The following is a 15,655-nucleotide window of genomic DNA, read 5'->3' as shown; positions in this document are numbered from 1 at the left end:
AATGTAGTCATAAAACACAAAAAATAGGTGCTCAAAATGCTTTAATGAAACAAACCTATGACTACGCTGACAATAGTAGCAAAATGAGAACTTGTACAGACTCAAGGACATGATGAGATGACAATTCTATCCTAAAAAATAAATCCAACTAGTGCCTGCCTTGAGTATCAAATGACGATTCATCATTATCAACAAAGTTCATAAGCAAAACAGGATCCAAATCACCTGATGATGGCTCTTTCACAGGCAAAGAACTTGTGTCAATATTACGGCAAACTTTGAAAAAAAAAAAAAATTACTTCGAAATTGTATTTCAATTTTGCACAATTCAAGATTACTTATATTCTAAATCAGCAGTTCTCAACAGTAAAAAACAGTAATATTTTTAAATCATAAAATAGATATTTTTGACGAATAAATAAAAAATATGCTTACATTCTCCGCCATTAAATTTTTTATTAAAAAAGGGCTCCGCAAGTAAAAAAAAGTTGAGAACCGCTGTTCTAAATCATAATTATCAATGAATTTTCTGCATCAATTTCATTGAAAAAAAATTAAAATCTATTTCAATGTCCCCTTTCAAAAGCTTTTACAACATTTAACCATTACACTGCTTCAATCACGAATAGAAAATGAATGCTAATCATTAATAAGGGGCCATTCAAGTATTACGTAAGAAGATTTTTATCCATTTTTGACCCCCTCCCTACCCCCGTGTCAGCAAACTTTCGTCAGCAGCTTAGAAAATTTCATATTTTCAAAAAGGGTGGTTGATGATGTAAGCAACCTTCAAATCCCCCCCCCCCGTCATCAAAAGTCAGCAAATCCGAAACCCCCCCCTCCCCCATCACCAATTTGGGGGGGAGGGGAGAAAAATAACTTTTTTTCTTCAGCAGGAAAGAATAATTTTAAGCAGTTTAAAGAAAAACATAATAAAATTGTTGCATCTGCTAACCAAATTTTAAAAATATAAATATACAGAGAGTAAAACCACAATACAGTTATACTCGATATAACGATAAATCAGTCTACAACGATATGTTTTCAAATCTTGTTTGAAATCACTAATGATCTAATGCTGAAACTCTCAATACAACAATTATCCTTTATTACAATAAATCACTCTATAACAGAAGTGGCAAACCCGCGACACTAGGGTTGTTTGGTTTTAACCAAGTGGTTTTTTTTTTCAAAGACCATATAAAAGTGGCTTAAATTTTTTTCCCCTAAAAAATATTATATCGGTTCATTATAAGCCAAAAAATATTTCATTCTTACATTTTCCATTCTTAGGATACATTCTAATGGTATATCTTTAAATGGTATAAGATAATATATGTTTTTTTTTCAAAAAAATCCCATAAAAGTGGCCTAAATATAAATTTTCTTTCACATTAAATATCTAAGTTGCTGAAAATTATAAACAGCATCAAAATTTCTCATTCTTCCGCATTTTCTAATTTTGTGCTAAATTCTCTGATGCTCTATATATACATCTTAAGAAAATTCATTAATGAGGATTGCATCATACATATGTGGTGGTGTATTATCTCACAGGATTTTTTCCCCTCACAAAGAGGCAGCAACAGTAGTGACTTCACTGGCACGCTAAGGGCAGGTGGTCTTATAATCTGAAAAGACACCAGCTGCCCCTAAAGGACAAAAAGACCAGTGTATACTAGTGCCACTGTGGTGGTTGAGTGGTAATGGACTCTCGTCGCGAGGTCTCAGCTTTGAACCCCACCGTCGCAGCAGTGGTGGTCGGCTGAAGTTGATTTTCTGTGGTTCCCAACTTCAAGGCGCAAATGCGAGCCAATCTCCCACTTTAAAAAGTCTCGCCACAGAGAGCAACAGACCTACAAACAGTACAAATGTAATTCAATCATAACACATCACTCACTTCACTTCTGAAATATAGATGGCAGCGCTGAAAAATCAAACAACACTTCATATGCACTCAGACTGTTAGGTACACACACAGTTACACTTCCGGCACAACTCACTAGGTAGTAAATCACCCTTAGATGGTGATAGACCTGAGTTATGTTCAGTTTGGAAAAAAAAAGTATACGTGTATACTAGTAGTTACCTAAGGCATTTTCTTTCCATAAGAAGCAGCACATCTCATACTGTATATCAAGAAGCAGCACATCTCATACTGTATCTTAAGGGGGGGGGGGCTAAGCCCTCTTAGAAAGTTTATTGGGGAGGAGAGGGGCCCAAGCAACCCGAGTCCTCAAACTTTGGTGTCTATGCCCAACATGGTGTAAGATAAACTTCTACCAGTATATGTACATACACAATCTGCATTGCCAAATAATAAAATTTATAACAAAAATAAAAACAATTTAGAACAGAAAAGAGTGACAAACTGAACAGTTTTACGAAAATACGAGGGCAGCCAAACAATATTTTACAGTAACAGAGAATGCTAGTGTCCTGTGAAAATACAGGACGCACAGGGTCTGCATGTTAAAATTTGTAGAGTGGCACACACATTAAAATTAATCTTGATTGTGGCACTGCTTGGAAAAAGGTTGGCCGCCCCTGCTCTGTAACAATATTTAATTTTAAAACTACTACAAAATGATATTTTTTTATATTTCCTTTAAAATCACACACACACACACACAATATGTCTTTAAATTCCTCACCTGGTTGTTTTCTTTAAAGGGCATTTAATAATATTGGTATTTTGCACTATCTACCTTTATGTATATGTTTATAAATATGCACATTGGAGCTACTCTTTGTAGTACACAAAAGTGCTGTATAGAAAGCCACTTTACAGTGTGGAACAACTAACCAAATTTCATAAATCAAATGATAAATTAGAATTTTTTTGTTGACAATACTTTTTCATGCATTTTATACTAGTACTAACAATGCCAATTCAGAAGAGATACCAACAATATAAATTTGGCAGTGTGACTGGTGATAATGCTAGATACAACGATAAACCATTTACAATAGAGAGAGAGAGAGTTTTTGTTGGTCCACAGAGCATCGTTATATTGAGGTTTCTCTGTTATTCCATATGGCAAAGTTATGTTGTTCTACCAAAAAAAAGCTGTTATGCATGTTCGAATACTTCTTTGAACCAAATATTTCAAATTTCTTTCTTTGAAAATAGTAATATAATGGTTATTGAAAATATATTCAAACTAATTTTCCAACAGGGTAACAGGTGTCTCCAATGCATGACTTGAGGGCCACCATGTTGTTCGATAGGGTTTAGTATGGCTTACTAGCTTGTAAGGGTCATTGAAATTTCCAATGCGAACCGTAGGCCTACTGTTTCAAAGCTTGAAGACACCCATGTCTGAACCTTTGCCAAAATATACAATTCTCTAATAAAATAATTTAACAAAAAAGTCTTACCAAACTGAGTAAACCACACATAAATGCCCATAGTCATCAGACCCATTGCAAAGAACGTTCCTCCCAAAATCGTTTTCCATTCATCGGTGGGTGCAGTATCAGAAAATGACTGATGCAAACTCATTTGATATACTGAAAGAAAAGGGGAAAATTCAATAAGAAAAACTGCAGCAAAATTATGTTAATGTAGAAGAAAATGACGATTTTTAAAGTCAATCAAAAATTTGATGCTTCATGAATAAAACCACATACAATAACAACTTAGATTACAAGTAACTTGGTCTATAAGCAAAAACTTAAAAAAAAATTTGACGATAAAACAAGTTCCTATTATTCGAGTTGAATGTGTTTAGTGATGCAATGCTACATCGGTTACGAATGAGAACATAATTGAAACTTTAATAATAAACATCCAGCAGGGACATATGTTACCATAACAACTGAGCCGACATTCGAATGCCATACTGTTGCCATTCTGCGACTCATTATAATAATAATGATCATAAATTAATAAAATTTTCAACAGAATGAGCATCCAAAGCCTCCTGGGGGGGGGGGGGAGAGCAAGTCCAGGGGCCTACCATCTTTTAATGCTGCTAAAGAATAATCTGAGAGATAAGTATAGGGTTCCCTTTTAACCAAAATCTGGAAGAATCGTTGAGAACCAAAACTTATCTTTCAGAATTATGATTGAGACCACATGACACCAAGAAAGAAAATGCAAAATTATTATTAATGCAGGGAAAATTATTTTCCCTTTTCTCTGACCAATCACCGGTGTACATTTAAGACATTTTTTTCCTTCTTGGTGGCTCTAGCATCTCCCCTCATGTTTTTATTATTTGTCGGGCTGCACTTGAGTGGGATATCAGAGGGTCATGTGTTTAACGAGCCAGAGAGTAAATTTTGTAACATAATATGTGTAATAATACACATATTTAAGCTCAAATTTTGTTATTTGTGACAATATTTCAGCAAAATCATTCAGCGAAGTTACATAAACGTATCTTGATTTATGTAAAATGCTGAATAATTGGAATTATACAAAGGTTTTTAACAGCTGGCTGATGCAAAGATGTATTTTTGGGGGGGGGGGGAATTCAACTGCCCCTGATGTGAATCGAACCCATGTCCTTTCACTTTCCCGGTGAACACCCTAGACCACTAGACTACAGAGGCAACGAATATCTCCATGGAGCTTGTGTGCACTGAACAGGACCGTACTGAGAAACTGGCGCCCGAGTGGTGCAGTGGTAAGATGCTCGTCTTCCCCTATGAAGGTTACCATCAAGGTCCATGATGGGTTCAAATCCAGGCAAAGAACGTCAAAAGCAAGTTCTTTACCTACCGATTCTGGGGCGAACACCGATGGTTCAAGACTTCATTTCCCACCCAACTCCAATGGTTGGAAATTGCCGTATGAAGATATATAACCAGAGTTGGTGTCGGTGAAGTAGTACTGAAAAACTCCCAATTCCAAGAATTTGCACGGACGTATGAATTCGAGCACGTAACATCAAGTCTAAGACTTTCGCAAGCAAACGGTTTCATTAAATCTATGGTCAAGGTGGCCTAAGGACTGATGAAGAAAAATTCAGATCCATACCTAGCACTGCTGCAGTATCCGGGTTCAAACCCCACCGGCGCCACAGTGGTGGTCGGCTGAAGTTGGTTTCCTGTGGTTCCCAACTTCAAGGCGTGAATGCGAGCCGATCTCCCCGTTAAAAAGTCTCGCCACAGAGAGCAACCGGCCTACAACGTTACAAATATTCAATCATCACACTTTGAAGTATAGATGGCAGCGCTGAAATATCAGGCACAACACTGGCTACACACTCAGACTGTTAGGTGCACACTCACTTTGCTCCAGACTCTGCCATGAAGCTGGGCTGGAAGAGATCTCGGCAACGGGATAAGTCCGGTGGCAGACGCTGGCGTTCATTCATTCATTCAGCACTGCTGCAGTAAAGAAACATGCCATTGGAGAATGACTATAGTCCAGCTAAACTACTGATGGGGCATCGCCTTAGAACAACGGTTCTGATTTACCCTCCTCTGCTAAAGCCTTCCCAACCCGACGATAATCGCTTAAGGGCAAAGGAGAAGGCACGGCTTGAGAAGCAGGAAAAATTACAATCATTTCCACGGTGTCCACACTCGAGAGCAGCTGAATGTAGGAGACAAAGTGTGGGTGGCAGACATGAAGACATTGGATGAAATCGAGAGCAGGGCAGATACCCCGAGATCCTTCATCATCAAGACGCCAAGGGGATCTGTGAGAAGCAATCAGTTCCACTTGAACAAGACTGAATGCCCTGAGCCTATATCCGATCCAGAGCCAGGAGTTGTGGAGATTTCACAAGCTGGTTAGTCTGACGGTCCGGGATGACAGCAATGCGCTCAGAAAGATAACTGGACAGATGTCAAGATAAACATTCATCCCCATCAGAGCAACCTGATACAGTTGTGTGATGTGGAAACCCTAGCACTATCCACTAATTGACACTATGAACTAGAGTAATTTTTATGAAAAAAAAGGGGGAGATGTGTTGGAAGTGAAATAAAGTGATAAATAATAACTGGATCTGGTGAAAAGGCTATGGAGCCGAAGAGATATAGTTGTTGACTGTTGGACGAGAGAGCATGTCCAAAGCTCTGGTATATATGTAATAAACATGACCATAAATTATTCTCTCTTTGGCTCTCGTGTATACATAAATCATGGTATATCTAAGAGGCAAAATGATGCACTCCCCCACTTCTTGTCATATGGAGTGAAAATGATGCCTGCTCAAGCTTCCAGTTGCTACCAAAATTTCCCTTTTCTCCTTGAAGAGCACAGATTATCCTTGTGTCTCTGATTCTTTATAGTCATTAGATGATACCCACCACCAGGATCTTTGTGTGTACTCATGTTATCTGCAAAGCATGACACAATCACAACTGAGTAAACAGTTCTTACTCTAGGCAGAACGATACCAACAAGTGCTGCTGAGGATTCAGGATCAAAGCATTTTGCGGGACACTTGTGACATCTTTAATAACTTTTCAAAATGCACAAAAAAATTGAAACCCTGAAACTATAAGTAAGTGTGTGTGCGTGTTTTATGATGTATCACATGTACCTATATGATGCAGATCAGTACTTTATGAAATTGATAACAATTCTGGAATGATCGATTCCAATAAATGGCATCAACTGTATTGACCATTTAGAGTAAGAAAGATTTTAATATGGGTATAAAAATATAAGTATTTTGCTCACATGCTTTCTTTTCTTCCATAGTAAGGCACTTCCAATCGCCTTTCTCTTTTTTCCTCAATGTTTCTGGATCCAAAGGACATGGCTTCTTGGTGGGACAATAGCTTTCAGTGACTGGTAAAACATCGTGCAACTCGTTTTCTGTGTTAATCGATATGGTCATGAGGTTTCGACATCCTGGAAATAAAGCACTACTTTTGTTTGATGACAACTTAAAAACATGCGGAATCGATGATGCATGTAATCTTGATACAATCTTGAAGAGACTACTTGCCATCTATTTCCTGCAAAGAGCCAATACAGCAAATTTTTCATTCAAATATTTCAATAAAGCACCACAAGATATTTTAAAACAAAAGTAGCAAAACCTCTCTGGTAGATAGTGCTGTTCTTTTCACAGTGAAAAATCATGCTACATACTCATTGGGCATCAAGAACAATGTTCCTTACAAGTTGCAGCCATGCACTGTGAAAATGTTTCTATGACCAAATGCATGATGAGATAATTTGTTTAGGTCAACGTTTTCACATGGCCCAGAACCATCAATGTCATGAGTTCTATGTGTCAAACTAACAACTTGAAGTCTAACATCTGCAGCTGCATTATCGGAAGGCGGGACTCCTCCAATTTATTCTAGATCTGATAAAAATTATCAACTCTTTCTAATGCTTATTATTAAGAACAAAATTTCTTTTATCCATAATAGCAAAATTAACATACATGGCTAATGTGCAGCACCAAAAAGCTTCACCAACTTTTGTTTTTAAAAGAGCTTCAACCAATGCTAAAAGACCCGAAAATGAGATTACATAATTATTAAAAGGTACAGGATTCAGGGGTGTATACTGGAAATCTCTTTGAGAGACTGAGTTACTAACAGCCTAAAAAAAATAACTGAGTAAAACAAACATAGTGCTGGAAAACCAATTTTCAAAACTTTTTTTCTGAAGGTTTCAAAATTTTATCATTAACCTTCGAGCGAGAATATGTATGTAGGAAATACACAGAAGAACGTGCATCTCCTACATAAGAGTGCCCACTGGCGGCACAAGAGGAAACTATCTGAAGGAAAAGACCCTACAACATTAAATCAGGGTTTAATCACAGCAGCTAACAATAGTGGCCATCATCTTGAACCCTTTTCACCTTAATTACAGAAAATTCAACAATTTAAAGATCTATATGAAATTTGAATGTGCCCACTAGTGATGGATTTTGAGATCTAGTTTTTGCTCCCAATTTCTTTCATCTCGTATCCCATACGTTTTCAGCTTTCTGATAAATAGTTACAACTATAATAAAACATAGGAACTCCAATTATAGGCAATCTGCATAATTCTTTCTCAAAGAAAAAAAGGGAATTTCGATACACAATTATAAATTACACACAGTAGGAGAAAAAAAATACAGGGCGTCCATAATTAAGACCCTATTTTAAAGTAGCCTACAGGTGAAACCACCCATCAGAAAAGTGAAATTTTGTGGAGGACATCGCGAGGTGATGGGAACTTGTGTGTTTTAGAAAAAACAAATTAGTTGCACGTCGCCACCAGAGGGCGTTTCACTTTGAATACCTGTAGTAAACACGTAAATTTATGTGATGTCACGCAGCAGCTGTTATAAAATCTAGAAACATTTGCGGATATCTTGTTTCTTAATATGTTTACTGCTCACAGCAACAATAAGTTTATGCAATTGGGCTTTCTTGGCCAAATTGTTTTACCAAAAAAAAAATTCCGCAGTAACTGCTCTACGGAAATATGTCATGTAAAGATAGATGACTTGGAAGCAGATTTGAAAAGTTCAAAGGAATGTTAAAAACCTTCGGAGTATGATAATGAAATCTGAAACCACAGGATCGTTGGCTGTTCATCCTGAAAGAGGAAGAAAACCTGTTTCTATAGACGCAGTCATAGCTGCCAACTTTTGAAAATGAAAATTAGGGAGATTTTCGCGCGGACACATATTTTATACTAAAACCACTCCTTAATAAATACAAAAGGGATTTTTTCAAATAAAATATGGATTTAACACACTTGGGAATAAAATCCCTACGCAAAAAACAAGTGAAATTAGAGGCCAAAACTTCAATGGTGATGTAAAAAAATATATATATTATGTTCCATCAGAAACGATGCGAACAAACACATTCAGCACGAATGACCCCAAAATCATGGGAAGATGAAGGGAAAAAAGCATTAATTTTTAAAGAACACTGACTTTTTGTGACACTAGCTTGATGTTTTTTGATTTCACTGTGGGTGATGTCAGTCTTTCCACCATGGCCGATTTTTATGTCCGTAACACAACTTGTACAAAAAGAAAAAGTCTGCCCTTTTTCTGGAACATTTGATGAAAGGAACAGTATTCATGTTTTGTTCTCACGTACGCAACTTCAACAAAAGAGGAAGTTCTGACCACATGCGCGTCACTATAATTTTCAATTATTATCCAGGACTATTGGCTGCTAAGCTATTTCCCTGAACGATAAAACAAACAACTTTTCTAGTTACCATCAGAGCAAAGCAGCTCGAGATTCTTTAATACAGTTTTGCATCAGAGTGTTTGTAAAACTTCCTTAAAAAGAAATTTCCCCATTTACGACGTGTGACGTCATTTAGAAAGGGGGAAAAAACAGAGGCAAAGACTTTTTGCCCCACAAGAAATTCCTTAGGAATTGTTTTCAGAACCGGGGATTCTTTTTAAATGATGTAGGGAATTTTTACAATTAGGGATTTTTGTGATTTTTGTAAAAATTCGGGAGATTTAAGAACTTTTCGGGAGGTAGAGAGATGAAGCTAAAATTCAGGAGACTCCTGGAAAATTCGGGAGACTTGGCAGCTATGCGCAGTAAGGGAGGTTTTGCTTCAAGTGGAAGAGGACAGAGCTTCAAATTCTCGTGGTAGCACTAATGTCAGGCGTATAGCACAGGCATAGGATAAGCCACATTCAACTATCCATAAGATCATGCAATTAATCATAAAGAAACTTTCACTTGCGCAGCGGTTGCTTCCACAGGATTATGATGCTCGACTCCAGTTCTTACTGCAGTTTCTAGATCGCATTGAGGTCAATTCAGAATGGCCTTGGAATATCCTCTGGACAGACGAAGCCCATTTTCACTTGGATGATGCAGTCAATACTCACTACTGCTGCATTTGGGAACCAGAAAATCGCCATTCTATCTTAGAGGTTTTGTTGCATTCACCAAAAGTGATGGTATAGTGTGGATTTACTGTATCATTTATTCTCAGTCCCTACTTCTGAGGAGTTACGTTCTACAGGTCCAGTGACATGTTCGATCACAGGGAAGCAATATACTGTACATTGCTGTTACAGAACAAAATTGTTCCGGCTCTGCAAGCACGTCACTGCCTTGCAGACACAATTTTTATGCAAGATGGAGCTCCTCCACACATTGCAGTGCAAGTTAAGAATGTTCTTAAAACACATTTTACAGAAGAACGTGTCATCAGCCAGCACTTCCCTAATCCCCGGACCTTAATTCATACGATTTTTGGCTTTGAGGACATTTGAAGTCGTGACTATCCAAGAACCAGGGTTTAAGCTATGGTCGCATTTTTTGCAAAATGCGAAAGAAAATCGTAGAATGCAAAAAAAAAATAGCAGCCACTTTCGCAAAAATGCATACAGGAGGTACAAAACGAGACATCCAACCATCAATCATTACATTAGCATTGCAGCATTTTGCTAAAGCTTTTTTCCCCCATTTTCACTTTCTTGCAAAAGGAATTTTTTATCCAGTTTAAAACCCTGCCAAGAACTTTATCTGACCTTAAAGGCAGCACTTCAGTCATGTGCTGAACATTTCCCTGCATAGACTTTGGTCAGTTGTGGAACATGTCATCTTGCGATTTCACATGGTGTCTGAAAATGATGGCTATCATGTGGAACATGTTTTGTTGCAGTAACAATTGTAAAAGTGTTTAACAATTGTTAAAATTATAAACGTTTAATGTGTCATTTCTTAATAAAATGTCCTCCTGTGGCGACATGTGCAACTAACTTTTTTCCACCTGAAACAAATTCACATCACTTCATGAAGTCCACCACAAAATTTCACAATCTTCTGATGACTGGTTTTGCCCGTAGGCTACTTCAAAATAGAGTTCTTTAATTATGGATGCCCTGTATTTATCAACTTCACTCCCTTTTTTCATTTGACAGCCTCATCTTGAAAATTGGTTTAAAAAGTAACAGCAAAAATTAGACATATCTTTCAACACATTTGAAAGAAATGTTTATTTCCTAAAATTTTAAATGAAACAAAATGAGTTGAGAAACAAAGTCTCTAACCCTTCTTTTTTTTTCTGGGTTATCTTGCTCAGTTTACGTGCCCATAGCATCAAAGAAATACCAACTGATAAGAAAAACTTGAGCAATTTCTATTAGCTTATCAGAATGTTGACCCGAATGCAAAAAAAAAACCAAGTTTTACGCAAATGCGAGATAAGGTTATGATGAAATTCAAACTTATGGAACAAAGATTTTCATCTTTTCAACAACAGATGTCCATAGATATAGTTCCATGAAATCATGCAGCCTTTGATACCTGATACAGGTATAATCCAATGATACTATTACAGAAATATAGAATAAATAAGCCACGCTTTATATTTTAGCAAAATCTCATAATTAGCCTACTGCAAAAAAACATGTTTCTTTAAAACAACAGCATTTTATATATGGCATATAAAAATTTTCTACATTAAAACAATAGCCTCACATAAACCTGATATGTGTGGTCAAACACTGAGACAGTATTCCATTCTTTATAACTACTCATTCACACATAACTGGGTCAAAATAAAAGAATCAAGAACAATAATAAAATGGTACCCTTAATAGAAACTAGAATCGCAACCCACTTATCTGAGGGATATATGCATTATCCCTTTTTCAGAAATAAGCAAAATATGGCTATTGATCCTTTTTTCTTTCTTTAATGACATTGTGTGGCAAGGATATTTTTCTTGTCACTGCCAGGGTTACTTCAAGATTTAATTTCTTCTCTTTTTTGATTCCAGCGACTTGAATTATATGTTAACATGAGCTGACCAAAAAAATAATTCACAAACCATGGTCCCATTACAAGCATTATATAGATGTGTACTATCATCTCCCACCTTTTATTTCTTGAGTTCAGGGACAGCCTGTGTATATTTTTATTTTTTACATAAACCTAATAATTTTATACCTCCACACACTTTAATTAATAAAGTAAACAATACTTTCTTATCATTCAGTGAAAAAATTTCAATTAATACAATGTTTGTCGTGGATTTCATTTGTACAGATATTCTGCTGAACCAAATATTCATCTAACTTTTATTATCCAAGATTTTATTTTACTCATAGCAATATACACTGAAGAGCCAAAAAACTGGTACACCTGCCTAATATCGTGTAGGGTCCCCCATGAGCCCGCAGAAGTGCCGCAACATGACGTGGTATGGACTCGACTAATGTCTGAAGTAGTGCTGGAGGTAATTGACACCATGAATCCTGCAGGGCTGTTCATAAATCCGTAGGAGTAAAAGGGGGTGGAGATCTCTTCTGAACAGCACGTTGCAAGGCATCCCAGATATGTTCAATAATGTTCATGTCTGGGGATTTTGGTGGCCAGCGGAAGTGTCTGAAGTCAGAAGAGTGTTCCTGGAGCCACTTTGTAGCAATTCTGGACGTGTGGGGTGTCGCATTGTCCTGTTGAAATTGACCAAGTCCGTCGGAATGCACAATGGACATGAATGGGTGCAGGTGATCAGACAGGATGCTCACGTACCTGTCAGAGTCGTATCTACACGTATCAGGGGTCCCATATCACGCCAACTGCACACGCCCCATACTATCACAGAGCCTCCACCAGCTTGAACAGTCCCCTGTTGACATGTAAGGTCCATGGATTCATGAGGTTGTCTCCATACCCGTACATGTCCATCAGCTCGAAGTAATTGGAACCGAGACTCGTCAGACCAGGCAACGTGTTTCCAGTCCTCAACAGTCCAATGTCGGTGTTGTAAGGCCCAGGCGAGGCGTAAAGCTTTGTGTCGTGCATTCATCAAGGGTGGGCCTTCGGCTCCGAAAGCCCATATCGATGATGTTTCGTTGAATGGTTCGCATGCTGACACTTGTTGATGGCCCAGCATTGAAATCTACAGCAATTTGCGGAAGGGTTGCATGCCTGTCACGTGTAAGCAAATTCATGAATGAGGATTACATCACACACATGTGACAGTGAAATATCTCCCAGATTTTTTCCCTTCACAAAGAAGCAACAACAGTAGTGACTTCACTACTGTCTTATAATCCAAAAAGACACCGGTGGCTCCTAAAGGACAAAGACCAGTGCACTAGTGGTTACATTACCACACAGACATTTTCATTTTCTTTCCATAAGAAGCAGCACATCTCATACTGTGTATTGCCGCCAGGCTTAATATTGAATTCTTTTTTTACACATTTCTAACATTACCCCCAGTTAATCAAGGTTCTACTGTACAGTAATAAAAGCCCGAAATTAACCAATTGATGAAGTGTCCTGTCCAAATAATTTTCAGTTAGAAATTCTTTGGAATATGGACTGGGTCACCATTTGGTTAGGTTGCACAATAGTAAGTGATTTATGAAAAATAATCAGCTATATACAGGGCAATTATAATTAAAGTTCTGATTCCAAAACATGCATAAGAACTATCAGAATGACTTGAAAACTTGCATGGGTCCATTGCATGAAGTAATGGAATTTGATTTGGCAAAAGAAAAAAAATATGTAGAAAAAAAAGTAGATCATGCTGTACTTGGCCGGAGGTCTAATCCATTTTGCTGCGCAACCATGTCATTTTTTCACTTCAACAGCATCAGTGTGCGAATAGCAGAGCTGGACAAATCCCAGATACTGAGGTGACTAGAAAATCTGTTTTGGTACATAAAATTCTGTATACATCATTACTAAAATGAAGAGTAAGTATGGGACAATTTTTTTTTTTTTTTTTTTTTTGGAATAATGTGTCTTCTGAGAATTGAGTCCCAAAAATAAAAAAAAAAGATTACTCAGGACTATTTTTCTTTGGGAAAACATGATTCGCTCTTAATAAATTTTGCTGGCACCTAATCTGGCCCAAAACCTGGGAATGTTCTGTGGGTAACTTGAATGATGTATAAGTGTACTGGTGGGCGCAACCCAAGTGTTCTAAAATTGTGCTATATGTCACTCAAGGGATTTCTAAATGTGTCACAGATCGTTGTGTTCTGAAACTATCGCAGGTTACTTAAGTGATTTTTGAATATGCCACGGGCCTTCTTCAGTGATCTGAAAATGTGCCATGGTGGTGGTGGTGGTGATTCCTGAGGGTGTGATAGAGAGATATAGATATTATCTATATCTAATGTTTTGTCTTTTACATTTAAAAATTCAAGTATTCTCAATATCGAGTAAAATATACTTATATATTTGTAAGGGGACATAAAAACCATTCAAGTGCTTAGGGTCAACAAACCTCTAAATCCAGTCCTGAGGGCAAATAAAAATAATTCTCAAATTTTGACCCAAGAGCAAGTTTTTTTTATGCAGGGTGGGGATTGGCTAAAAACCTGAAATACAATTTTTTAACAATTTTCACATTTCATGCAGCACAAAAATAATTGCGGTTGCGGTCTTAAAAAATACTGCCTAATGAAACCAAAAAAATCTACAGTGCTAGGCATAAGTGTATGCACTCTCTTCGAATGGGGGGGGGGTGGTTCTATCTTCATCCACTTGCTGATGTGGTACGATTATGAACAAATTAATGAACAAATTGACTAATACTGCATTACAACAATTAAATATGATCAATTTAATGAGGTAATCATTGATTCTTAAATTGGCATATCACTAGTTTCTACAAGAAAATTTTTTTCTTCTTAGAAGAATATCTGCATTATACTTCATAATTAATGTAGGAAGTATACCAAGACAGTTGTTCATTCAAGGGAATTTCGGAAACAGTTGCGGCTCAACTGAAAAACCCTCAAGATCATGAAATTTAAAACGCCAACCTGAACAAATTAAATGTCAGCACCTTTAATGGAAAACTTCAAGAATCTGATGAACAATTGCGAATAAAACCTACCTTCAGGGGTTTGAGACAGCAGTTGTTTTTTCCCCGTAATAACTTACAGCAGGGAGAGAAACAATAAAAATGAAGCCAAGAGCTCTCTGAAGTTCCCCTAATCTTTAATCAAATCTATTCAAGGCAAAAAAAAAGAAGCCATAAAACGTCTGGGGAAAAAGGCATCAGTTCATCCCCCCCAGAACCTTATCTCAGAAAGCTAAATAGCTCAACAACAAAAAATGCTCTTTCAGTGATAGCATCTAAAAATAGAGAGCTGTGACTGATAAACAGTTCAGACACTGAATAAACATGCGACCGAAAATGTAAAAATAAATTAGCGATGGAAATCTGGGAGATATGCTTCCACTGGGTTCTGTTTCGTTAACTTAATTAGTTAGTTAGTTAGTGTACCAATGCTACTTTCTCAGACCGAAATTTTGCAGAAAATTTGAAATAAAACATTCAAATACAACATAGAAATTCCTTCCTATTTACTTACTCGAGTCCTTGGTGAAAAGTGATTTCGGCGCCGCGAATCCTACAGACGGAAGAGAATTTGTTTCTTTTTTTCCTCCTTGAATGCAGCTAATAAATCATCAACTGGCGTAGTAAATACTTTGAAGGAGAACCTGAAGGAGATCTTGAACTTGAGCTTGCTAAATAAATGCGGGGAGGATTCACTTCCGCGAGCTTCACCGATTTTGCAACGCGATTCACGTGATTCGTTCACGAGATCTCATACCCTTACGTATGATTGGCTGGAATGATGGATCTATATTCCATCGCATCTGATTTGAAAGTCCAATCTAATTAAGAAAGTAGCGAATATAATTATATTCGATATGGTATAGAAAATCGTGTAAAATCTAATAAATATAAATTTATAAATTAAAACTA

General features: G+C 37.1%; 1 protein-coding gene and 1 non-coding gene across 3 annotated transcripts; both read right to left on the bottom strand.

The window, feature by feature from the left end:
• Positions 1-24: 24 nt before the first annotated feature.
• LOC149083337 (uncharacterized) lies at positions 25-15,424 on the bottom strand. 2 transcript variants are annotated; one of them, XM_089236578.1, is made up of 4 exons: positions 15,258-15,424; positions 6,647-6,927; positions 3,382-3,513; positions 25-276 (listed from the first exon to the last, which is right to left on the bottom strand). In XM_089236578.1, the coding sequence occupies exons 2-4, from the start codon at positions 6,918-6,920 to the stop codon at positions 149-151; spliced, it is 534 nt and encodes a 177-aa protein (XP_089092704.1). In that variant the 5' UTR covers positions 6,921-6,927; positions 15,258-15,424; the 3' UTR covers positions 25-148. The 2 variants fall into 2 exon arrangements, with proteins under 2 accessions (XP_089092704.1, XP_089092705.1); XM_089236579.1 differs by having other exon boundaries at positions 14,777-15,267.
• On the bottom strand, positions 4,487-4,560 carry TRNAS-GGA (transfer RNA serine (anticodon GGA)). The gene has a single exon. It is a non-coding gene; the product is annotated as a tRNA-Ser (tRNA).
• Positions 15,425-15,655: the final 231 nt, after the last annotated feature.

The sequence above is a fragment of the Pholcus phalangioides genome, unplaced genomic scaffold (genome assembly GCF_987345545.1).
Source record: "Pholcus phalangioides strain wild (caught in Gottingen) unplaced genomic scaffold, Ppha-v1.0 ptg000009l_1, whole genome shotgun sequence".
Taxonomy (NCBI): domain Eukaryota; kingdom Metazoa; phylum Arthropoda; class Arachnida; order Araneae; family Pholcidae; genus Pholcus; species Pholcus phalangioides.
The sequence above is the reverse complement of the archived record's forward strand: the minus strand, read 5'-3'. Positions and strand labels throughout refer to the sequence as shown.